At 49.4% G+C, this 25077-nt stretch overlaps 6 protein-coding genes across 6 annotated transcripts; 1 reads left to right on the forward strand and 5 right to left on the reverse strand.

Moving 5' to 3' along the window:
- Positions 1-1493: 1493 nt before the first annotated feature.
- Positions 1494-5848, forward strand: EDB82DRAFT_160450 (P-loop containing nucleoside triphosphate hydrolase protein). The gene is made up of 4 exons (XM_065607090.1): positions 1494-1621; positions 1673-1981; positions 2031-2419; positions 2475-5848. Exons 1-4 carry the CDS (start codon positions 1604-1606, stop codon positions 5563-5565), a joined length of 3807 nt encoding a protein of 1268 aa, XP_065464680.1. The 5' UTR covers positions 1494-1603; the 3' UTR covers positions 5566-5848.
- On the reverse strand, positions 5833-8629 carry EDB82DRAFT_497722 (WD40-repeat-containing domain protein). Its single transcript, XM_025734128.2, has 3 exons — positions 8350-8629; positions 6357-8250; positions 5833-6290 (listed from the first exon to the last, which is right to left on the reverse strand). The coding sequence occupies exons 2-3, from the start codon at positions 8237-8239 to the stop codon at positions 6062-6064; spliced, it is 2112 nt and encodes a 703-aa protein (XP_025584966.2). The 5' UTR covers positions 8240-8250; positions 8350-8629; the 3' UTR covers positions 5833-6061.
- A 96-nt stretch (positions 8630-8725) lies between these two features.
- Positions 8726-10384, reverse strand: EDB82DRAFT_497724 (uncharacterized protein). The gene has a single exon (XM_025734129.2). The coding sequence runs from the start codon at positions 9964-9966 to the stop codon at positions 8953-8955; it is 1014 nt and encodes a 337-aa protein (XP_025584967.1). The 5' UTR covers positions 9967-10384; the 3' UTR covers positions 8726-8952.
- A 769-nt stretch (positions 10385-11153) lies between these two features.
- On the reverse strand, positions 11154-13039 carry EDB82DRAFT_429436 (uncharacterized protein; the record flags this gene model as incomplete). Its single annotated transcript, XM_065607682.1, has 2 exons — positions 11154-12505; positions 12592-13039. 2 exons carry the CDS (start codon positions 13037-13039, stop codon positions 11154-11156), a joined length of 1800 nt encoding a protein of 599 aa, XP_065464681.1.
- Positions 13040-19755: 6716 nt separating this feature from the next.
- EDB82DRAFT_474532 (peroxisome membrane protein) lies at positions 19756-21039 on the reverse strand (the record flags this gene model as incomplete). Its single annotated transcript, XM_025734132.1, has 2 exons — positions 19756-20759; positions 20817-21039. The coding sequence occupies 2 exons, from the start codon at positions 21037-21039 to the stop codon at positions 19756-19758; spliced, it is 1227 nt and encodes a 408-aa protein (XP_025584969.1).
- Positions 21040-21883: 844 nt separating this feature from the next.
- Positions 21884-24314, reverse strand: EDB82DRAFT_545080 (uncharacterized protein; the record flags this gene model as incomplete). The annotated part of the gene is made up of 3 exons (XM_025734133.1): positions 21884-23873; positions 24005-24154; positions 24262-24314. The coding sequence occupies 3 exons, from the start codon at positions 24312-24314 to the stop codon at positions 21884-21886; spliced, it is 2193 nt and encodes a 730-aa protein (XP_025584970.1).
- Positions 24315-25077: the final 763 nt, after the last annotated feature.

The raw sequence follows: 25077 nt of genomic DNA on the forward strand, positions 1-25077 counted from the left end.
ACTAGGTAGAGGTAGGTAAAGTAACAAAGTGATATCTAGATAAATCAGCTCAGCACTATCTTTACCGATCGTCGATTCTAGCAATGTCAATAACAAGTGTCTGGATTTCTTCCGGGATGTTTATCGGTGCACTGTTTTGGAGGTTTGCATATTTCATTAAATGGCTTCATGCGCGACAGGATCCCCTTCACACCGACACATTATTTGTGGAAGTACTCTAGAAGCATAGGGAAACCATGCAGATAGCCAATCTGCATACTAAAAAGACTCCATGCATAGGGGTTTCGGACGCATCTGACCGGCGTGCTGGATGTGCAAGGCAAACTGAGAGCCACTATCTGCGGCTTCCCGCGATTTCGCCAGAGGATTTTTGGCATCGCTCGAAGCACGTTTCCTTCACGTTCTTCTATTTGTTTCTCATGCATTCTTTCCAATATTACAAGAAAGTCTTTCAATATGTGGTTATATCAAGTTCTTTATTGAGGTTGGAGTAGTATCTTCATCGACGAGTTACGATACAATACCCCTGAGACAGCCACCTGCTATAAGGTTATTCACGAGCAAGCGACTTAACACATAGGATATATCCTTCTTAAACTACAAATAATCCTATTGATTAGAGATATCCTGGATATATTACGGCTTACGACTTGAAATAATACTGCGCAATCTAGATTTTGCTACTTGACGCTGCAGGGGATTCTTCTTACCTTCGGCGACGGCAGCCACCGAACTACACCGCAACAACGCTCCTATCTATCGCAACAACTGACTGGTACAAGTAATTGGCGTGAATAATTTACTACAGCCATTCGATAATTTTATGCAAAATACTAGTGTTGGGCTGGAAGGCATTTGCGACTCGATACATTACCTCATCAGGGGCAAGCATACATTACTCCTACAGCTGTTGCAGCTGCTCAAAATTGAGGAAAGAAAGCACAGCTCCTTACACGCTTGAAAGAGAAAGGAACCAACCCCAAAGTTCCAGTGCCCTCAATGAGTTGGTGTCATTTATATTTACTTATCACTAGACGTACATTCTTCTCTAGGCAACTCAGGCATTGGAAACACTCTCTCGGACCTGCAGACACCTGCTAGGCAGCTGGCAGTAACTCAATTTTCTAGATTAATCCATCACGATTGGTAGGGAAGGTCCATGCTTCCTTCTTCGGGAGGGCAATCCGTTTCACTGCTTCCTCCCCCACACCTTTTTCTTCTCTCCTTCTCCTTCTCACTCCCTCTCCCTAGGTAGTCCCCTTCTCTTCTTACCTTCCTTCCGTCGCACATAAGCTGCCCAGAAACTTGAGAACCTGGGTTGTGAAGCCCGGAATTTTTCAACAAAGCAACGCCGTCTGCATATTTCACACACACTCGAAACATCTCTCTGCCATCACCATTTGGTGTCTATTCTTGATTTCCTACAGTCCAAGTTACGCTGTTCCTGTTTAAGTTGTCCCCTTGTATTTTATCCTACTGCTCATCATTTATCCTTGCCACATTCAAGTGTCAGCTGCACTTGCAGCTCAACCTCTCCGCAAGATTCCTGTATCGCACCACGCTGCCTGTTCTTCAGCCAGGCATACTGTACTCTGCTTCAAAGATGAATCGCGAATATGAGGCAAGAATGAGAGCCACAAGTTTACCTGTACCTGCTAATAACACCATACAGGTTTCAAGGGACCAGCACCCGATTGAGATTATAACCCAACATGTGATGCATAGAAATAACACCGACACACAAAGCCGACACTGGCTTACATCTCCCGAGCTTCCTCGGCCCGAAGAGTTGATGGCAGAATACCCTGCTGAACTGCCTGCCGGGTCTTTAGACGAGAATCCGCTTGACAAAAACGCTTACCTGGAGTTCCAATACGCCATGAACCGTTTCGAGGGTACTGAGCTGCTGAGGCGAGCGATCAGAGACTTCAGACAAAGACCGGTGAAGGAAGATTCAGACTCTTTCCATGTCTACACTCAGGTTAGTTTTCTTCTCGTTGTCTTTTGTATCATTAGCTCAACTACAAAAGGTACGCATTCAGGGATATCTGCTTGCAAAAAGAGGGCCTGCCTGTCGAATCTCTTTTTCGACTGAGTGCTCGACAACAAAGGTAGTCTGGCATCAATCCACCCGTCTCACCACGGGAACTCTCGTTGCGCTGTCTCCTCGGTCAGATAACTTCAACAAACAGTGCTTTGTCGCTGTAGTTGCAGCCCGGTACCTTCTTGGTGGGCTAGAGCCGAACCTTGATGACGGCGAGGACATCAACACCCCACCACGTATCGAAATCTTCTGGTCCAACGTCGAGACTGCTGTGTTTGATCCTTCGGTCGAGTTGGTGATGCTCGAGGCTAAAGGCGGCTATTTTGAGACTGTTCGTCATGCAATGGTAGGGCTACAGCATGCTGCTAAATTCGAGTAAGTCTTTCTCTCCCTCTTGTCTTCTACAGCCCAGTGTTGATACCTAGAACAGATCCAAATTCGATAAATACATCATTGATGGGTCGAATAAGGAATGTACTGCCGCCTATCTCACTGATGAGGGTGCTACGATTCCAGAAAGAGCCAAACACTTTGATCCGTCTCAACTGGAAGCCTTTCATCTCATGACTTCACGAGAGCTCGCGGTGGTTCAAGGCCCTCCGGGTACTGGAAAAACTTTCACTTCAGTTGTGGCTCTTGGAAGCCACATACGTACTCTTAAAGCTGTCCAGGGAGGCAAGGCTATCGCGCCCGTTATAGTCGCTGCACAAACCAATCATGCATTGGACCAACTCCTCGCTCGATGCTTAGAGTTCGAGGCTGTCATCGCTCGTCTAGGTGGTCGTACAGAGAATGAAGACATTGAGGCTCGAACACTCTACAACATCAGGAAAGACTCCAATATTGCACGTGGTCCTACACGAGGCGAGAGATTTCGAAAGCAAGTCCAGATCCAGATCCAAGATCTTTTGAAGGGATGCTTCCCTGCCCAATTCATCGCAGCGGAAGAATTTCTCCGCGAAGGATTAATAAGTCAAGAACAGTATGAGTCGTTGGACGACGAAGAGTATGAAACATTACCCATTGCGGGAGGCAACGGACAGAAAGACGACGAAGCAGTTGATTCCATCAAGTCGTGGCTCGGCACATGCGTGGAGCACGACCAAACATATGTGTATCGCCCCCCCAAAGGTCAGACAGAACCTCCAGAAAACAAATACAATGCTATTGATGAATCAAAGGAGGAAAACGACAAAGAACGACTTCACGGAGACTTCTTCCCCACCAAGTTCTACATGACTGGTTCTGTTCCCTCCAGGTATGCGGATGGGGACGCCATATCCGCTCAAGCCAGCAGATTGTTGCTGAAATATCATGATCTATACGATATCAAACCAGCGCAACGCGGCATAGTCTACCGTTTACTAAGAAAGAGACTCATTAATGCGAGAGCCAAACGCTTTCCGGAGCTCCTCAAAGCTTACCAAGAAACTTGTGACGAGATCAAGATCGCTCGATCATTGAGCGATGTCAAAGTCCTCATCAATGAGAAGGTCGAGATTCTGGGCTGTACAACTACAGGGCTGTCAAAATATCGCGGCTTGATTGCAGCCCTGAAACCCCGTATCTTGATGATCGAGGAGGCAGCTGAGACACGAGAAGCGAACATAACGTCGGCTTTATACCCTAGTCTTGACCAGATCGTCCTGGTCGGAGATCACCAACAACTTGTTCCACGTGTGGATGTCAGTGAACTCGAATGCGAACCATACAACATGCATGTCTCGCTGTTTGAGCGATTGGTCAACCTCAAATTGCCGTATACCATGCTCCAGGTGCAGCGCCGTATGGTGCCACCAATCCGCCAAGTGGTAAATGCATTCTATCACAAACTTACTGACCACTCTTCTGTCAATGATCCTAGAAACCGACCTCCCGTTTTGGGAATGGGGAATAAGAGTCTTTGGTGGTTCCAACATGGTTGGGAGGAGTCTCGAAATACTAATGGCTTTTCCTACTCAAACTCCAACGAAGTGAGCATGATCGTCTGCTTCGTTCGGTACCTGGTACAAAATGGAGTCTCTCCCAGTCGCATAACTATTCTGACCTTTTACAAGGGTCAGGTCAATCTCTTGCTCGAGATCTTGCGACGAGACCCAACTTTGTCGGCCAGGAACCCGACAAAAGAATGGTCGGTCAAAACAGTAGATGGCTTCCAAGGTGAAGAGAACGACATTGTGATTCTCTCGATTGTACGAAGTGCTCGCCCAGGCTTCGTACGGAACAAGAACCGAGCCGTGGTTGCTCTTAGCCGCGCGAAGTGCGGCATGTACGTCTTTGGCAATGCTGGGGCTCTCTTGGAAGAGGAAGAAAGCTTTGCAACTTGGTTGGGTGTCTATAACGTCTTTCATGAGCAGGGTTGCTTCGACGATTTCCTTCCCGTCACCTGCGAGAATCATGGGCGTGAGACTAAAATATCCTGCATTGAGGACTGGGAAACAATCGCTGCAGCCGGCTGTGACGAGCCGTGCACAGAGCAATGCTCAGAAGGTCACCCTTGCACGAAGACCTGTCACCCGTTCAAGCATTCAGAGTTGAGATGTGAAGCGAGATGTAAGCGGATCTTGAGTTGTGGCCACAAGTGCAGCTCGTCATGTGGCAATCCTTGTCGTTGCATCCAGCGATGTGATGAGGTCTATACCCAAGCTTCTCGTGCACCGAAATCTCAAGCGCCCATTCAGCCTCTCCGACTTGCACGCACACCACAAAGTTATGAAGCCAAGGGCTTCCAAGCTACCAGAGGTGGAAGAGGCGGAAGATCGACGACTGATGTGCGACATGGACGAGGCGGAACAGTTCGACACGGTGTCTCTGGTACGGGTTCATCGACCTCCACAAAATCTTTGGAGAGTAGTCGGAGCGCCTCTCAAATCCGTGCTCATAGCGACAACATAGGAATGCGGTCAGGACAGCTCAACTCCGTTGCCGGAGAGTCCAGTGTGCAGGAACCCACCAGTGAACAGTTCATGGAAATGGGCTATTACTCAGGGCCAACTTGCCGACATGAGCAGCTTACTGTCCAGACCCAGAACAACTTCAAATTAGCACCCGCATCCTCAACTACAAATTCTCTTTCGGACAGATGGAGTCCGGAGAAAATTTCGCAAAAGGATAGATCGCTCGGTGAGGAAGCTAAACGGGCGTCACGACAAAGAAGTCCCTGTTCGGTTGTTATCAGGACCACGTACCGCCCAACTACAATGGAGCCAGACGGAAGGCGTCGGTACGGGGTGCAAACACGTTCAAGCCACACCGTCCCAAAGCCTCTCCCCATAAGGAAGCAGATGCTCCATGATGCTGCTGCCGGACAGTACATCACTGACCAACATCAACAAGATGAGCTGCCGGGCGCGGACGTAGAGCAAGTGATTACAGGGAACGGAGGATCTGATGTCGTTGCCGGGCAGTATATCATTGATCATCGACAACAACAAGGTGAGCAGCCAGGCGCAGACACGAAGCGCGTGGGTACAGGGAGTAGAGGATCAGATGTCGAAGAAGATTTGATCAGTTTCGACTAAAGAGTCAAAAACACAGTTGATGACACGATGTACGTTGCGAGGCCATACTCATGGATATCCCGTGGACTGATGATGTTTTGTATGCTTCCGCTTTGGTGGGTTAGCATAGGTGTCAAGGGATATGAGCCACAAGGAAGAAGGCAAAGGCAGTGGAACAGATCAACACCAGCTTATTTGAGAAGCGAGGCAAGAGTACATGGCAGAAACTACAGTAAAGTAGAGAGTACTGGAACTTGTACAAGTACTGTACGTTACAATACAACTATCGTTGATATTATGATTCAGTGAATCTGCATTGTAGGCACAAAATTGGCGATCTGAACTGTGGCAAATGGCCATTGTATTGTGATCTGGGTTATCTCTAACTAGGTGTACAGAAGAACTCTCAAGTTAGCACCGCTCGGTCCAACGCCTCAAACAGAAAGACAGATTTTTTGGGAAGTTGAGCGCTCAATTCAAAGATGGTCGGTCCATGCTCCCTTTTCTCGGCCAGAATTCATCCGTCAGTGACATTGATCTCATAGCCGATAAGAACTTCAGTACTGGTGCCTTCCCATCCTCTAGTACCTGCTGCGCTCAGCATGAAGCGGCTGGTCGGGTCGATGTAAAGACTAGAGATGACACCTGCACGGGGAGGGCCAGGGATAATCAGGAAGGGAACAGTGGAGTGCTTGAATGCACGGGTGTCACGGAGGTCGTATAGGCGGAGGATGTCATGGGAGGCGCTGATCCTGTTAGCAAGAGAGAGAGAGAGAGAGAGAGAGAGAAGCGGCGGAGAAGAATGAACCTACCAGACGAGATGACGGCCGTTTACCATGGGTCTTACGGCGCTAACAGCTCCACTGCCAGCAGGGAACTTGAAAGTTCTCTGGGGTTCCCAGTTTCTCTTCGCCTTGTGGATATCGAACTCTTCAACTGTGCCGTTACGACGACCTGCGTAGATAGCATTGCCTGAGGGACTCCAACATGCCCCCATGCACCAGGGCGGGACACCGTTACGAGTGCCTATGCGCGCGACAGGATCGGGCTGGCGCCTATCCCATATGCGAAGGTACCCATCCATGGCGGCGGAGAGGAAAGTTGTTGGAGATGTTTGTGTAGGGTCGTGCTGCGTTGGGGCGTGAGGTGATGTGAGCATGAGAGATGGTGAAGCGGGGACTTCTTGAGATGCAAGAGGTTGAGAATCCTGTGTTGGTTGGGAAGGTTCTGTGGTCTGTGTTGGAGCAGGAACGAGATCTACGTCCATAGCATCGGCTGCATCCTGCGATGTGTCTGGTGGAGGAGGTTCAACGGCGGGAGCAGGTTGTATTTCCGCATCTTTCCCTGCGTCGAGAGCAGCCATGTCTGCAGAGTGGTCCATTGCACTGTCATGGCCGTGGCCAGGCATCATGTCCATGGATCCAGCGCCAAACTCATCGTCATCATGCCCAAAGGGCTGATCTTCCTTTGTTTCGCCGAATAGGCTTCCTGCATCGCTTCCCCCAAAAAGACTGTCATGAGCAGGAGATGCTTGGCCATCGCCGGTATTGGCGTCGGGGTTGAAATCGGCATTCATGTCGTCTACCCCATCTTGAGTTAGTCCATCTGTAAAGCTCCCGCTTGCAACTGGAGCTCCGTTATTGGTGACCATTGTCGTAGATGGCAGTGGCTCGTCATCGTCTTCTGGGATGGGGGCACCATTAGCAGGCCGCAGCTCGAGGGCTGAAATCTGGCCAGCATTGCCGTCAAAACTACGGATTGTCTGGCCGGTGTTTAAGTCCCAGTCGTAAATATTTTTATCCCAACCGCCACTCAAAACACTCTTCTCATCCTGTGCTAACGTTAAGACGGACACGGCGTTGGTATGCTGTTGTAGACAGTGGATCCGTTTGCCCTCGTCGTGTCGAACACTCTGCAAGTTGATACCGCCTGACTCAAGACCAGATAAAAGCCACAGAGCCTCAGAGTGGACAGCAAGGGAGTAAACAGGAGAAAGTATGTGTTCTTGGTCGCCTCGGCCAGGGGGTGAAGGCTCTTCGTTCTCCCAGTATGACATGAGGATGCCAGCTTTTGTAACGCTGTCCACAAAAGGATGCCTCTGGGCTACGGTCAAAGGCAGCTTTCCGTTGATGGTATTGGGACCGTCGTATTTGCGGATGTAGCCGTCAGAACCTCCTGTGATCCAATATCGCAAATCAGGTGTGATGGCCATGGCATTAACACTGGTCGACTGAGGTGCTGCCATAGTTGGTACGATGTCGTAAAGGCGGGCATTGATGACCTCTGGTCGAGGCTGAGGCCATTTCCTGTGCGAGCTCGGTGAGGGTGTGGTAGATTCGCGCTCGGTATCACCACCATTGGGCTCGGTCTTGATATGAGCACTCGTCTGGTCATTGGAGTCGGTAGCGGGAGGTTGGCTTTCGTCGCCATCGCCTTCACCATCAGCATCTCCATCTCCATCTCCATCATCGTTTGCGTCACCATTCTCATCATCGTCGTCGTCGTCGTCGTTATTATCATCGTCGTCACCTTCTGCGTCCTGGTCTTGATCGCCGTTATCGTCTACATCCTCCATTGCCTCATCGGCGTCATTGTCCCGATCAATGCGGTCGTTATCATTGTCATTGTCGTTATCATTATCGTTGTCCGAGTCGTTTGAGCTGTTGGACAGCCGATCATCGTCTAAGACATTCATTATGAATAATACTAGACAAATGAGTTAGCCAGGACTTGTTAAAGTGGGATACAGCACCAAGATGATTGAGAAGGTAGAAATAACAGTGTTTGTTTGGATTTTAGGCATACATTAAAAACTAGCTTCTTAACATGTAATCGAGAGCATCGATCAATACATGGGCAGATGGTTCGCAATAGACCTGGTTGTCAATGGCAATCGGAAGAGTCGCAATGAACCTGGAACGGTGCGCGGGGGCGACAGAGCGTATTTGAAGTTTTGTGTAGAAGCGCAAATGACTGAAGAACGTCCTGAAACCTGAAGAGAATAATTATTGATTTGGACTGTGAGCTAAAAGGTGACACTTTTTGTGCTGCGCTGTTGGTACTGCGGGGCGTAACATATGGGTAAAGATCCAAGTTGAAGCTTGTTCGCGTCGCGTGGAAATGGAAATACAGACATGGGTGGGGCTACCCAGTAGCTATCCCCTTCCTTTCATTGACTTACACAAGACAACTGCAACAAATTTTTAATTGTACACGAGAAATTCAAACAAAAGAAATATATTGATTGCTGTACGTAGCTTGTCTATAGTCTCTCTCACTGAGACATGCTCTACTTCTACGTCTACTTCTACTTCTACCTTTCGGGCCTACACACTCCAATTGATACTAATAATCATCAATCCGGGTACTTCACCAGAGGGCTAGTTCCTTCAACCCATCTTGTCTGACTCAATGTCGGCGGCGACTCTGTCGTGAACTCCCATTGTGAGAGTCTCTAGCACGAGATCCATGTGGCCCTCTGCAATCCTGCCCACGACGGTGCATCGGAATCTGGGTGGCACTGTCGTCAGGGGCCAAACTAGCACCATCGCGACCTTGATCTGGGCCAGGCCAAACGGTCACATAGCTCCCTCCGAATACAGACGGTTCCTGGTCTGCACCATGTCGCTCATTAGGAACCTCGGTGACGGTGTTGCGCCAGCTACCGACACGATTACGCGAGCGTTCAAGAGGCACGCGAGAGATGTTTTGCGCTGTGGGCCATACATCTGAGTTTACTTGTTGGACCGGGGGAGCAGGGCGAGGATTGCTGAAGAATTGTGACTCTTGCAGAGACTGGGCGTTCACCTCAGTCTCTCTTTGGTTGTCCTCTCGGGATCCTGCTTCGCCTGTCCGCTGCCCAAAACTCTCACTAGCTCGCTGCTGATGAACGAAAACGTCGTCTATATCTCGCCTTACCTCAAAGTTAGGAACATTAGCGAACAGTTGATCGTTGTTAGCATTGAAACTTACGTCATTTCGCGAAAGCGGGCTGGTAGGTTCCTGCATGGACGTGCGACCTACAATGCGATCCAAAAGCGAGTCTCGTTGTCTAACAGCCCCATGTGCACGAGTCACTGCTGAACTCGAAGAGTGTGACCATGCAGAGCGAAAGGGGCCCGGCTCAGGCTGTTTTTCAGGGGGGAGAGACCGTCTCGTATTCTCACGGCTGTCATCTCCATCCTCTGCATCTGTGCAGTATCCGGCAGGGACTTGATCGGCATACTCCCGCCACTGACGAGCTGTGAGGTTCAGTTCAGGCGGTGCATTGTCAAGACGAGCCTGTCTATACGCTTCGGTATGGCGATGTGGACGGCCACCGTGACGAGAAGTGCGACGAGAAGACTCAGGGCCCATAGTCCACTGTCCAAGAGCTTCTAGGAAGCTGACAGAGTGGCGACGGGAGCTATGCTTACGAGGCATTGTGAATGTGTTGTTAGGTTAGTTGAGGTATGAAATAAATGACGAACCTGGTGTGTGGTGATGGTCCTCTATTATAAAAGATCTGGAGATTTGTTGATGAGGAATTTGTAAGTCAGTATATGCGAAGATTCTTGTCATTATATAATTACAAGAACAATAGCCATCATGAACACAATGAGTTACTTTGTAGTGTTCGTAAGAATCGCCATCGGGAGGGTTGTTACCAAACAAAGGATGATCGGTAGTCATGTTCCTTCATTCTATACATTAACACATTTTGACTGTTCGATGCGATGCCTTTGTATGAACTGAGGATATGGAGCGAATATCAGAACACGTCCGTCCCTTGGCAACAGTGACTGGAGTTGCAGATGAACTCCACGACTCCTGGATAACTGGTCAGGCACACCTAGTCACATTCATACAGGTCTTTGAAAGGCTAGGGGGCATTTCAGTGTTCAACACAACTCTCTGGTGTCATAGGTCGTGACTTCACATCTCCATATAAGCCAAATAGGTTCCAAGATAGATCCCTGGTTGGAGTTCAGCATACATGTCATACCGAGGCATTCCCTACCTAAGCATTGTCTCACATGCATGTCATTTCAGTTGCATTCCTCACATAGCCTCATAAAAACGGCCTCTTGCGCACTTTGTTCATTCAAATCCGTTCCTTCCGGGGTCTCTATTCCTTCCTCTACCCTATCTTACAGCACCTAGGTTTCCAGTGTCGTCGTGCGTGCTGCATGCGCACCGCCTTAAATGGCCAGTCCATGACTCTCCAGCCTCGGCCCCTATATTCCAAGCCCATCCAGCCCATGGGGTAACTCCCGCAAGACTTTATCCATCAATCACATCAAGGAAACAAAGGACGACAGTGACAGCATCCCAACTCCACCTTTTTTTTAAACCAAGGACATGAGAAGCCAATCCACTTCTTTCAGACTGCCGTGACAAGACAAAAAAGCAATCCACATGCCCTCACATGCCGTCTCGATGATGGGGTATTATCATTATCTACTAAAGAAAAACAAAACAAAAAGGAAAATGCTTGCACAGGGATAGCTTTCGCAGCATGTCGATAATGTTCGATTCAAGGAAAAACGTGGCAAACCCAAATTTGGGTAGACAATAAAGCAATTGGCTCGGTAAAGTCCAAAGTGTCAAAGAGTGGCTTGAGCGTGAGCTCATGAGGTGACCCGGGGGTCATTAAAATACTGCACCATGCCCCAGTCGGCTGGTGGTCCGTTATGCTGTTGGCCAGGCTGTTCAATAACAGCGCCTGTGAGACTCTCCCAATCATCAAACACTACAGGGGCCGGTGAATATTCGAAATCCATCATTGATTCGCCGTTTTCGTGTCCTTGAGATTGAGGTGGAGGTGGTAGCGGAAGCTCACGCTTTTCCAAGGGCGACGGTGCTGGTGGAGGCATCAGTGGTGATGTTGATGGCCCCAACGGTGAGTGAGCCGACGATGCAGGCGAAGGCCTTGAAGGTGAGGTGAATTGTTGGGAAGGCACCATTATCGTGTTTCGGAAAGGTGTGGTGAATTGCGTCTGTTGAGGATCGGGTGAAGGCATCAAAGACTGGTGACCTGGGTGGCCTTGAGTGGGCAGTGGCATGAATGACATGCGAGGATCGTGTCCAAAACCTTGGGGTCCAAGAGAGGCATGAGAATACTGCGGCGAGGGGATAGGCGCTGAGGTGAGAACAATATCGGCCAGGTCATAAGCAACGCTGACAATCCACTGCGCTTCACCCTCATCGCCGGAAAAGAATTCAAGAAGATCTTGAAGCTGGCCGGGATTCTCGTTCTCGAGGAATCCTTGGGCACGACCAGTTTTGCTTGGGTGCCAACTGAACTGAGGTCGTCGTCCATTGTACTCGGGCTGCTTGCTAACGACAAGCGCGTCCCAAGCCTCGTGGATCAAAGGCTGGTGCAGAAGACCATAAACAACACGCGAGTGCATCCAGTCGCCTTTGGTCATGCCCGACTCAAAGTGGCGGGCAACATGTTCGACATGGCGCTCGCGAGCTGGATGAAGAGCAGAACAGAAGCCACAAGCCCAGTACTTACGTTTTCGAAGAAACTTAACGACTTTCTCGGCGTGGGGACAAGTCTTGCAGCCATGGCATTGCTTGTGATGCTGATTGAACGAGTTGGATCCCCAAAAACTGCGGTTACATCCAGGCTCGGGACAAGGGTACTTGCGCCAGCGCTCGTGAAACTCGTCCTCGTGGCGCTTCCAGTCGTACTTGCGCTTGAAGCTCGTTTCACAGGAGGTGCACCAATAGATGTTTGTCTTGCCAGCTGTACCTACCGGGGCACTCATAGGGCTAAGACCGTTCATGGAACTGGAAGGGGGAATCGGAAGCGGCGCCTGTGATCGGTTACAGGTGGAAGTAGATTGCCATGACATTGCTGACTGCCCCGAGTTGGTTGACCAGATCGACGCATGGCCGGAGGATCCAGAGCTTGTCGAAGAGACGGAGATACGAGGACGATGGCTGAACGCGACCTGAGGGGGGAGGAACATGGCTGTGTCGTGATCTTTGTAAGCATACATGTCAGTAAAGCTAAAGGGCTAGGGAATCGACACCACATGTCGGGTGGGAACAACGCACAGTTCACGTCCTCGGAGAGGACTTCATGCTTAATCTCAACGGACGGGGTCGGGGTCGTCGCAGTCGATGAACGGCGAGAAGGAGCTATTGTAACGGCCTGGAGACTAGGCACATTCGATGCAACGGGGGGCGGGGGAGGGCATCGCATTGGGGGTGGAGGAGCAAGCGAAGCTGTATTGGCGCTTTGATTCGGGTTGCTGGGTTGCTGGTTGAACTGAGTCTGAGAGTGAGGCTGAGATTGAGATGGAATCGCGGGCATAGTTTGCATGGCAGTCATCGCGCTGAGATTAAGATTGAGAGCCTGGCTCCCGTCGACCAGCTGGTGCAGCAGTTCCTTGGACAGGCCTGAGTCAATTAGGCACTGTAGATTCTTGCGTGCCTCGGCGAGGACGTCTTGAGGGTTGGCATCGTGGGCCTGTTGAGCCGAAGGGCTTGGCTGCTGCGACATGTTGTGTTGCTGAAATTCGAACTGTTGTTGAGAAGTATTGGTCTGGTGCTGGCTCTGTCTTAGAGACATGGGCTCCGCTCACATGGAGGAAGAGTCGGTGATTAGAGTATGAGCCAGAACAAAATCTTGCGAGATGATTCTATTCCTTGCTAAACGGTTCAGGTTGCGGATTGATTATAAAGTGGTTGTTGAAGCGAATGTGATGGCCTTGGGCGATGAGCTGATGGCACGGGGTAGCGAGAGTTGGTTGGATCCTTCAGATTCCGGGAACGAGCAAACAGCGAGTGACAAGAGCGAAAGTTGGAGGTCCCAAGACCTTTGAGCGAGAGTGGATATGAAGCAAAAAGAAACAAGAACGAAAGAAAGAAATGTTGGTGATGGTTGGTTTGGAGTTGTGAAGAGACGACGGAAGAGGTGGGAAGGGGATGGGGGATGGGAGGGTAGTGTAAGAAGGAGTAAATACAGGCGCAGACGTTGGCTGGTCCAGGCACAAGGCAAGGCAAGGTAGGAGACAGGAAGGAAGCTAGACCAGGGGTGCTTGCTCTCTTGCTGGAGATACCGTGCTGGGTCCTGTCTGCTGGGAAAGAGGCAGGCAGGTACGGATACAGTACAAGAGCCGGGTACTCTATGTGGAGGAAAGAGAGATGGACGGGACAATCAATCAGTGAGTGAGTGAAAGTTGGGTTAGACAGGATAGCCTAAGGAAGGGGCGTGGGCGTGTGTGTGGTCAGGTTATTTCTCCGACAGTATTGTAATTAATTAATGATCGCCTGTGGTGTTTTGTATCTTGCTGTTGTGAGCAGGGGGGTATGATTTGAGAGGCGAGAGAGGATGGAGATGGATCCAAGGCCCGGGCTGCAGGCGCTGTAAACTTCTGGCGGGCTGCTGTCTGTATCCGTAGGAGGAGAGAGGCCTGCGCTGAAGGAAGGGCGGGCAGGCTTGTTCTGAGTCCCGTGCTTCAAGCTGTGGTCTAGCACCACCAACACAGGCACAGGCAGACGCAGCCAAACCCACGAAACTAGGACTGGGACCTAAAAGAGAGAGAGAAAAAAAAGGAGCAGAGTAGACTCAGTAGAATAATGGATTGACCCGGGTGGGCAAGAAAAGAGACGGAAAGAAAGCTAAAGCCAACCAAATATGGGCCTGTGCTGGGGTGTTTTTCTGGTCGTGACTGGGTACAGAGTATGTATCCGCGCTCTGATTAGGCTCGGGTACCTTGCTGTTGAGGTCTTTTTTGGGGCCTGTACCTAAATCTGTACTTGTCCCTAGATGACCAGTTCTTTTTTCTTCTTTTTTTTGGGTTCTTTCTCCCAAGCCCCGTGCAGTCCGTCTCTGGGCCACAGTTTCACAAGAATTAATAAACTGCAAGAGTTTCCTAGGCGGAAATGAAGATGTCGGCAGCCAGCAGGAAGCCTAAAATGCCAGGTTCATTTCTCGAACAAAGAAAGAGTGTAAACGGAAGAGAATATGGTGAATGAAAACTGTATGTGGAGGAGAAAAGCATCCGGGGGGATCGTGGTAAGATCCAAGGTCTAGGATAGAATCGACAAGTACAGCGTGGTAGGTAGAGTGACGTGACGTGCAGGAAAGGATTGACTGGATGATTGCAACTGATACGATGTGGTGAGCTTTCCCTGTTCTGCTGACGGATACTACCTGGTGTTTGTGGATGGGTCCTTTCAAGAGACAATGTATTAGAGCAGCTTAATGGATGATAGAGAAAGGTGCCTTCTGTCTCTGTGTGTTTCAATTGTGCTATTGTTATGATTAAACGCTAGCCTGTGGGTGGACTACTCAGCATGTATCTTGAGTACCTTGGTATACAGATAGCTTTTCTACACTGATTAAGCTTACCTGCCTACCTCATCACGATCTCATTTAGTTGGGAGCGTCATGACAACAAGATCTCCTCTCGCGCCGTCGACCGACAAGCGGGACCTGATAGTATCAACCAGGAGTATCCCTGCCGTCTTTGGACCAATTCCCACTTTGGAACGGCATCAGGGGTTAACCACGAGCCAGGAGCCTAGGACAGGGGCTTCTGCAGCAGAAACCAATCTAGCCTAACCAAGACAAGTCAACCAAAGGCAACACTCAGTGCTTGAGACAAAGCTCCAAATAGGATAGCAGATGGGATGGGCATGATTGATCGCACAGACATGAATTAGTCCCAGAGGTCAAAGGCGTTGAGTGAGTTGAGAGTTATTTGTGACAGACAAGAAACAATAGTGCGAGCGAGCGCTCGTGCACAAGCATGTATTGTTACGCCATATTCTTCAGCACCACCACGCCAGTATTTTAATTACATCCAACACACAAGACTTCTCTCTGTTTCACCACTTATTGACTCTAAAGATAGTAGTGGTCTTTTACTTTTTGATGGCACAAACAACAATATCTCTTCTCTTCTTGGGAGCCAAAGCAGAGCCCCTGTCCTGCGCAGAGAGAAGCTTGGCTGCAGGTTCAGGTTCAGTAACAGGCAAAAGGGAAAACGCCATGGGATGGATCGTGTTCGGCACTGTCACTCAAGATTACGATGAAGCTGTTCTCATCCGATAGTAATAGTAATAGTAATAGGCGCATGCATAATAAATTTACCATGGCACGATCAATTGACCCACAGCAAAGAAAATCCATTTAACGTCCCCATTATCCTTATGGATGGACTTTGATGTATAGAGTACAAATGAATGATTTCAAGCATCCACTGACTACTAACCAGGCGGTACTAAAAGACACCCGATTGCTGATCCTAGGCTGTTCGTTTCCCAATTCCTCCTCGTCACTGCGGGATTTGGCTCGATCAAGGTAGTCTACTCCGTCGCACGTCCCGTCATATCAAAGCTGCTCGCTAGCTAAAGAACGATAGGAGATCACCACGTTTTCTTGCAATTTCTAGGATCATCGGGCAATCAGATCGGGGGTTTACCCGCACGACTCTTGAGCCACCGAGGCCAAGGATAAGAAAATGCTGTACCACATGTAGCACACGCTGAGCTGAGCTGGGCTGAGCTGAGCTGATCTGATCTTATCTGTCTTGGAGGACGGAACACACATTGTAACAGAATGCTTACCTGAAACACGCGACAAGCATTCAACAAGGAATACCCAGGGTCTATCTACCTCTTCTGTTACTGTTGGATGGCGACCCTTTGGTTATGCCCGTTGACGCCGGCTGTTGAGCGTTTCGAAACGGTTTTCCGCCAATCAGCCACTGCAAAACGTAGTGGTCTTGGTTCCAAAGGGAAGCCGTGCTCCGTGCTCCGACAAGAGAGGGGGAGGAAAAGGAGCTCCGTCCATCCTTGGCTCGAATGTTGCGATTTTCATGGCCTATACGAACAAGGGTGGTTTACTTCAATCAGAGTCGTCTTTACTTGATCTCGCTTCGCTTCTGCTGGTCAAAAGCAAAAGGCGACCGTTGGTAAATCAAGCATGGATCATGACATATGCCGATTCACATGTCAGTCAATCCTGTACTGTACTGTCTTGTCTGTACAGACTCCCTTTTGTGATGGGGAGGCCGGGTTCTTACTTCTGGGGCTGAAGCTGGAGCTGGGGTTGGGGTTGGTTAATCAAGTTAGGCTGGTCATCGATTATGGCACCATCGTGTCTGCACTGCAACTTTGCGTCGCGTCGCACCTTTGACGCCTCTTTCATCAGCCCGGGCCTCTTTTGGTTTCTTATCCGCGGTGCAGAAGTGTTATTAAAAGATACAATGGCGGAAAGCCGTTGTGGTAAAAGTTTGGTAGTAGTTGTGCCATCATCGTCATTGCTGATTTATCTCTCTACCCGTCTTGGCTCTGCTCCACCAACGAACGATGGACAGAATCTCTGAGCGAAACCCTTTTTCAAGCGAACCACAGAGAGCGAGCGCGCGAAGCGGAACAGCTGCAGACGAATTAAATCAACCAACTTCCCGGGCATTAAATGAACGACTAAGTTTGAATGTTCAGGGGTGAACTTCTGGGCACGGCAGATGTGGAAATTGCCTGACTCTTGTCAAGACCTAACGTGCCCCCAATTCAATAGTTACCCTTCATCAGCCTCAGCCTCTAGAGTTATTACATACACACTGCTTCTTCCCGCACAACAAGGAAATCTTCCGCTGCCAATCATGTGAGATTAGAAATAAAGACGATTTGCAACCAGTGCTCCATCAGACCCAGTAATACACACAGCCAGCAGTGGAGGGGAGGGCCCGACCGACTTCGAGAAGCAGACCAGACCGGCTTTTGTTCTTACTTGCATCATTTCGCGTATCACGAAGCCCATGTCTCGCCCCTTTTAACGGCTTTGAACTCGGATCAGTTCCGCAGAGAAGGAGCAAAGACAGGACGATCATGAGAACCCTGAATGATGATGATTATGGATGATTATGGATGATGACAAGGACAATGGAACTGTAGCATCCCGTCTGACAACGATTATGTCGGCCCCGATGGAAATTGAAGCTAGGCAAACATCTCATCTCATTACCCTACCCTATTTAGCCCACTCATTTATGATATCCATTTCAATTGTTGGCGTCCTACGGATACTCCGTACAGAGAGAGTACAGTACTACCTGCATCGTGACTGGCCCTTGAACTCTGTCCCTATCCGTTCTAGTCAGGGACCAAAGGTTACATGTCATCATCATCACATGAACCCCGATCAACGGCGCTATATCGCTATAGGCATGGTTGCCGAGCCTGAGCATCCGTGCTCTAATTTTACCTAGAGGGCATTCGCATAAGATAAACCCAGCAGAAAACGTATGACCCAAGCTAAGGGTACAGAAAATAGATAGTCTAATAACGGGTCCGATGTAGCATAAAAGTGACCGAATTATTCTGTCTCTTAGACAACCAGCATCATGTTTTCTGTAACCCCAATGGACTTTTATGAAGCGACTATCCATCCATTCAGATTTGTCACTGCTTATGAACACTTGATCGGCTTGTGCAGCCACAAACTTACTCTTCCAGTCTAAGAATACGCTCAGCATCATCAAAGCGTGGACCCATGCCGTTTTTAAAAGCAGATCATATGCACCAGCATCTTGCGGTCTACCCGATTTCTGGTTATTAGCCTGTATCTACAAAGTACATTCTCATGGATGCTTCATGTAGGCGTGTTTGTGTCTCTGCCTTGGTAGGTATGCTTAATAAAGCTTGCTGCTCAGTCACAGCCTCTGTTATTTTTAAGCTCGCGAAACTCTGTGCACCTTTGCCAGGTACGCACTGCGTTCGAGGTAAATCTATCATCGAACCCAACTTTAGGCGTACTAGTCTTCCCGAATTGCCCATTTCAGCCCTAGTTCCTTACCGAGAAAAGGGAAAAATTCAACGTTCAACGTTTCACCATTCTTGGCTCGGGTACCTACTAACTTACCAAAATTTTGTCTCAAGGTGTACTGTACCAAGGTACAAGCTACAATACCGTGGAGATAAGAATGTATCCATTTGGAAAAGAGAGAAAACAACATGTACGAAATAGGGGATGACAGCTCTGCTAAGACATGGGCAACGTTAGCAAGCAACCCTGCCAGATGAACAGAACGTTTCTATACCAAAAGAGCAATATAGCGCCGAACCCTGGAATTTAAAATGGCAGCTGGAGACCTCGAATATATATATAGCACAGCCAAATATCGTTGTATGCAAGGTACCGCGTTACACTGCAAATTCTTCCTGCGAAATGATGTTGTACACATCTCTTCACCGTCTCTTTGTCGATTCTTGCCTTTCACGAGTACATCGTATACCATGAAAGAATTCCCTTTTGTCAATACGACAGAATGCAGTAGAAAAAAAACAGCCCACCAGACACTCCTTCAACTTCAACTTGAAACCCGCCTCCAAACAACCGGCTCAAAGGCCGCTGCATCCTTCTCCTCCACATACACCCCGAAGCTCCGTGCTTTTTCCAGAAACCCTGAAAAGACCAGGGGTCTCTTTTCTCTTGAGTTTTCCTCATTCTTCACAATCGTTGATAGCTGTATGGATGGATACCTTACAGTACATAGATACATGGTAGAGGCTCGTTCTCGGCCGAACGTTGCACAGCCCAGTGGGACTATATGCACACCCCTTTTTCGCCTAAAGCATCATTCATGTCTAGTCTCGATCCTAGTCTGGGAGATGGATGGGATGTCCTTCTCAGGGTTACATTTCGTATCTCGAATTAATTAATGAAAAGAAAAGGCAAAAAAGCGAAAGCCGATTTGCAGTTGTTGTTGTTAGAAAGGTTTGTAGTTGTAAGCAGTTATGTCATACCCAAACGCCCATGCCATTTAATCAACTGTACAAGTGCATAACATTATACGCATCGCCATAAAAGTAAAAGGAAAAGCTAAATAGCTGAGTAATGTAAACAGAATACTGCCAGCCGGCAAACAGAATTCTCTGTTCGATCGCCCGACGCTGATCGGAGAGGGCCTCCCAACACTTTTAGGTACCGCACGGGCAGCTGAAAAAGCAATCGTGCAACACCGGCGCGAATGTGGTTATCCAAATCGGCAGAGGGGTCCAGAATAGCCACAAGATCAAAGCTCCCAACCTGCCCATCCTGTTCCACCTTCCGATCTGGTTCTCTATTGTGTTTTGCTGGTTGAGCAAGAGAGGATCCAAAACGTCCATCCCTGGATTATGCCAGATTCGTGAACTGACAAGTCCCGGCGAACTATTAACGTTCATTGTACTCGAGACAAATGATCTGCTGCGCCGCTGTGCTTCTTATGCACTGGTGCTAAAGTAGTAATTCTCCCACAAGTACTCGTAGTCTTCAAGAATACCTCCAATGAAAGAGGGCATTCTCTTACTAACTCCTCCCACAACGCCCTTGGTGATGTTCTCGTAGGCGGCACCCCTCATAGCCCACCAACCCATGGCCCATCCACGCTTGCTCCATTCTTCACGCTCCAGGGACGTAGTCCGCAGACCGCGGTCCCTCAATTGTCGGGCCGCGTACTCGACTGCAAATCCGATCAACCAGGGGGTCCAAGCTTTCTTGTCCCCTCCACGCCTGATGTTGTGAGCCATAGCGGCAGCGTAGATGAGTGGCGACAAGATCTGCAGAATCTCGGCACCGTGGCTGCTGCCCTGGAGCTGGTTGAGCAGCTTAGTCGCAGGTTTAATGTCATCAGCGGTCAACACACGACCCAGCAAGTAGGAGCTGATATCTCCTCCAGTAGGCAGCGATGGCAGGCTCATACCCGTTCGGGGCATGTTCCACTCGCGCTCGTGCGCAGGTCTCGACGACTGCGAAGATCCTGATCCGTCCGCCGATATCTCATCCATCAGCTCGCTCTCACTTCGATACGCAATCTCTTCATCCTCTTCTGCAGCTGCTACGTCTTCGGGTATAGGCTCCCGCTCCGGCAACACCGGCGTGACTAGTGGTCGAGACTTGGTAATGCGTAGGAGCAAAAGCCGGCAAAATGCCTTTAGTGCTTCGAGGAGCAAGACCACCTTCCACCGGGACTTCTCGCCACCCTTTCGCTTGGCCGTCATCTCCCATAACATCTCTGTATAGATGATCATCTGCAAAAACATGGCTATTCTTCGATATGCGCCACTCCTTTGGGTCCAGTATCGTGTGTATCGAGCATGCGCTGATGGCATGCTGGCCATTGGCAGACGTGCGATAGCCTTTTGAAGTAGAGAGTCATGGTATAGTGATAGGAGTTGAACACCCGAATGAATCGACTCGGATGCGATTTCGGCATCGCGGAATCGGCCTGGTAGTGATTAGATACTGCTCTTGTGATGAGAGACTGCCTTTCAGGTTGGCTCACCTGGAATTATATATGTCAAACTCCGTAGAGCGCTCTCGATCTGCGAGACTTGACCAGCGTTCTTGGTTATGAACTCATCATACATGGAGAGCCATTGTGGAGGTAATGATAGAATGCGTCCGATTCCTGGTCGCGGTGACTGTTTAGAAGCCGTAGAGGGAGATGGTATCTTGGTAGAATTAGGAGCCGAATTCGGCAGATCGCGCGTCAAAGATGGATCCATGTCGGCGTTGTTGGGAATAGGGTATGATATAGAAAGGAGATGCGCGCGTGATGTTAAAGCAGCGAGTAATTCGGTCAGTCACCAGCCATGACGCGTCAATAGGAGTTAAGGATGCAGGTTTTTAGTGATGGCGGTGATGTTGAAAGGCGGTGGGTGATGTTTGTGTATTGAGTTCAGTTGTATTGGGTTTGATTTGATTATGGATGGGATGCTGGTCAGCCAGCTCAGTCCCTGGGGTGCCCGCCAATTCACTCCGAGGCACGTCACCTCTACTGTCGAGAATGTGGAGGTGGCGCGTGCCTGAGGCCGGTTACCTCGGCACATGCGCCGAGGTACCCTATACATGGCAGTTGAAGTGAACAACGAATATTAATGAGGTTATCATCAACTATTCGATACTATATGACTTGGAAATAACTGTTGTGTCTTTATCGTCACTTAATCAATTTAGCAGAGATTGTTATGATGTTGTTGTTTGGTTGCTAAACGATTTCACCTAGTAATTTACACCACAGATCACCTCGTCAGAGATGCACCAGGACTATCCAAATACCCTCAGAAGCGCAACGCTTGGGGATACCGAAAACAAAACATCAACATCTGGATATTACGCTCCTCAATACTTCACACCCGTACGAGCTCCTGCAAAAGCGACCATTTTCAAATGAGTGATAACACTCGGGACCTGTAATCGCAACCATTCCTGTTCATTCGTTGCCTTGATAATAACATATCTGGTTGATCGCAGCCTAAAAGCACGCACGCCAGAACTCCTACGCTTATCTAAAAACCAATGCAGGCTCCGTCTCCTGCTCCGTATAGAACCATGTTCAACCTTCCTCCACTAACATACCCCCGATAGAATTGAGATGGATTCGGAGATCGGTTGTCTATGCCAATCCAATTGTCCATCCTCGCCAACCATAAAGGCCGCCACCTCCTCGACAAGATTCCATTCCCCAGTCATTGGGTTCTTCTCTGCATAACGGAAGATAATGTTCATACCGAGATCCTCAAACACCAATTCTCTTCTCCTGAGCCGCAGCCACTGCTCGTCTTCGTCATCCTCCATGGCGTTCATCGCCTCAACCTCCCAATTCTTGAGCGCAATTGCACGGAACACGCGGCTATCGCGCAGGGCATTTCGAATAGGGTATTTTCCAAGGATACGGATGGCGTCCTCCTTGACGGCTTTATCTCGACACCCGAAAGCTGACACAAAGAGCGGCCATGTCCAGCCAGAGTCCATCGCGAAGCCACAGTTGGGACGAGACGCAATTAGTGTCTCAGCGATGATATTGATCTGGCTATACTGCGGCGTGAGATCCTTGGCTGTTTCGAGACCTGAGTATCGTGGCATGGATGTATACACATAGAGGATGAGGAACTCAATGTGCAAATTGATGGCGTTTAGGTAAGACTGTGAGTCGCTCTGTCGATTATCCGACACAGATTGGAGCAAAGGGCTAAACGAGGTTGACCATCGATGGAGCCATGATCTTGAATCCTCCAAGAATTTGGCGATTCGTGGGGTTTGTCGCACACTGGACAACTTGGCTAAAAGTTCATCCCTGTCTTTGACCTTTGGCAAAGCGAGCTGCGCCGTTGTCGCAGTCAGAAGAGGAATGTACTGAACCATAAACCTCTGTAGTAAAGTCCAGTAGCCATGGGCCTCATCCAACGAGCTGAAAGCTGCCGGCATATCATCGATAACGGTAATGTTGGTCTGTCTGGGTCGAAAGTAGGGTGAGTGTTTGGTGAACGGTGCAATACCTGGCGGTCTCTGTGGTGCTGCTCGCGGGGGTGTCTGTTGGTTTGGCATTGCCTGTGGACTTGCTTGACTCTGAGGACTTGGCAAACCGACAGAATTCTGTTGGCCCGGAGTCGCGCCCGCCCATGGTGTACCAGGTTGGCTCACTGGACTAGACATGTTCTGAGGGCTGGAAGCCTGGTTCGGAGGAGCTTTATTGGACACAACACCAGGTGGCTTAGGTGGAAAGAAGAACTTCTTATAGGAACCCATGAAAGACCGCGACTGCAATTCCAGGGGCTTATAGCAGTCTAAGATCTCCTGAACCAGCGCAGGAGGTGCTGGTGCAATTCTGACGAGACTAGGGGCTTTGTCTGAACATGCTGCCAGTTCATTGAGCATGCTAAAGCCGTGGATGATGTGCTTGAGAGCTGCTGGCATGTTGCCTCGTTGCGTCTCGAAGCAGATGAAGAGGAGGGATGCTAACAAAGCTGTTCGTAAGCCTTCCTTTGTTGGCCTAGCTTTGGCCTGTAATTGCAGAGCCTCGCAGTAGTAGACAATTGCGTTGAGATAGTGCTTGTTATTGCCGGCGAGCTCATTCCCGGGGGAAGATGCTTCAAACTCGACATTTGAGGACTTGCGCAATGCGCCAACTGCCATGGCAGCATATCGCAACGAAGGTTCCTGTAGTGTAAGTTGAGGCATCGTTGTAGTCCATAACCGCGAATCGCCTAGACCTCCGCTGAGGAAGGTGACACTGAGGGAGGACCATTCGTCGAAGTAGGATCGCTGTTCACTGCTTGTAAAGCATATGATGTTGATTGAAGGTTCCTCCGGGATCGTCGGTACCCTCGCAGTAACGGCCGTAGATCCTGTGCTAACTTTTATTTTCGGAACTGCCCGAGACTTGGCTGAAGAGTTCGTAGACGGTTTTGGCCTTGATGTAGCAGGGCGTGGTCGTTGTTCTGTGGTAGTGGCTTCAGACGGAAGAGCTGAAGCATCAGCGTAGCCGTCGCAAGAGCCCCTCCATTTCAAGCAGTTGAGACATGATGGCTTGGTTTCATCGCATTTAACATGTCGCTTCCTAGAATGTATTAGTGATGAGCTCCCCAAACTGTCACACGACTCGCGAGCACTGCAAAACCCGACAGAAATAGTATACTTACTTGCCTAATAAATAGTCAGCGACCCGTAAACAATGAATATACAGCAAACTCACATGTGGCACATCCTGTACGAGCTCTGCTAGAGCTGCGCCGAGTATGCCGGGCCCGTGTCTCAAGCGCAAAGCGATGAGTGCCGCCGCCACGGGCAGCGGTGTCATTTGCAGATCTCTCAGTGGAAGAGGCTGATGCCGATGTAGAACTAGAAGGACAAAGGAATTGTCAGCTCAGCTGTACTGTACTGTACTGTAGTATACTGTACTGTTGAATGAAGGAAGGGTCCATGTACGACAGGGTTTCGTAGCTTACCTAGCTGAACTGTTGCGCCCACCGTTGATAGGTATCGAGAATTGGATCTCCATGATTATGGTTGGCTCGGGTCCCACCGGATTGCTGTAAGAAACGAGTAAACAGACAAGCAAACACGGTTCGACGTATGAGGTTCAGCTCGGAGTGGTAGTTGGTTGGGAGTGAGGAGAAGCTTGTGCAGAGACGAGAAGCCGTTCTGGTAATGTAGGCAGGGAATGGGTACTGCGAACCCCAGGAGGAACTCGGCACTTGGAGTGCCTAGGGAATTTGCAACCCCTGCCGTAGCGTACCTGGCTAGGAGAGTCAGGGTGCAGGATCTTTCAACGTCAGCGGCGTTTAGTATGGATTGAGACGCAGCATTATGTGAAATGATTTGACGATAGAAGCGATAGAAGCGCCCCTGGTTCCATTAAATACCTACCTCCAGGTGCTGTACAGTAGCCAGGGAGGTACCCAGTGCCCACATACAGCGAGCGTACAGTCCTTGAAGTCAAGGAGCCATGAAAGGGAAAAAGGAGAGGACAAATGTGGGCGTGTTTGGATAGGATGCCTTGTGCCAAGGACAAGAGTCACCACTTAGTCAAGCACCGACACGATTAAAATAAAAAAGACCCCTCCACTAGAATTGGAATGAAGCAATTCTTGAGGTCCAAGACAAGACGCCTCGTTGTGTTTCGGGCAGAATGAGACAGTATTCCCGTGGGACTTGCTCTCTTGGGCACGTCTGGTCTAACTAGATGAAGAAGCTCATTATTAATGCATCACAATTCCGCGTTTAGTCGAGGCGAGCGGTATGTTATGGATCAACGGGGAGGC

Source organism: Fusarium venenatum, assembly GCF_020744135.1.
Source record: "Fusarium venenatum strain MPI-CAGE-CH-0201 chromosome Unknown EDB82scaffold_2, whole genome shotgun sequence".
NCBI lineage: Eukaryota > Fungi > Ascomycota > Sordariomycetes > Hypocreales > Nectriaceae > Fusarium > Fusarium venenatum.

What these genes read in the sequence shown, in the direction of transcription:
- EDB82DRAFT_160450 (XM_065607090.1), top strand. An exon ending in CTTTCCATGTCTACACTCAG is followed by an intron (nt 1,982 to 2,030) that starts GTTAGTTTTCTT and finishes CAACTACAAAAG; the next exon opens with GTACGCATTCAGGGATATCT. An exon ending in CAGCATGCTGCTAAATTCGA is followed by an intron (nt 2,420 to 2,474) that starts GTAAGTCTTTCT and finishes TACCTAGAACAG; the next exon opens with ATCCAAATTCGATAAATACA.
- EDB82DRAFT_497722 (XM_025734128.2), bottom strand. Translation starts at nt 8,239, where the DNA reads ATGAATGTCTTAGACGATGATCGGCTGTCCAACAGCTCAAACGACTCG. An exon ending in AACGGCCGTCATCTCGTCTG is followed by an intron (nt 6,291 to 6,356) that starts GTAGGTTCATTC and finishes TAACAGGATCAG; the next exon opens with CGCCTCCCATGACATCCTCC.
- EDB82DRAFT_497724 (XM_025734129.2), bottom strand. Translation starts at nt 9,966, where the DNA reads ATGCCTCGTAAGCATAGCTCCCGTCGCCACTCTGTCAGCTTCCTAGAA.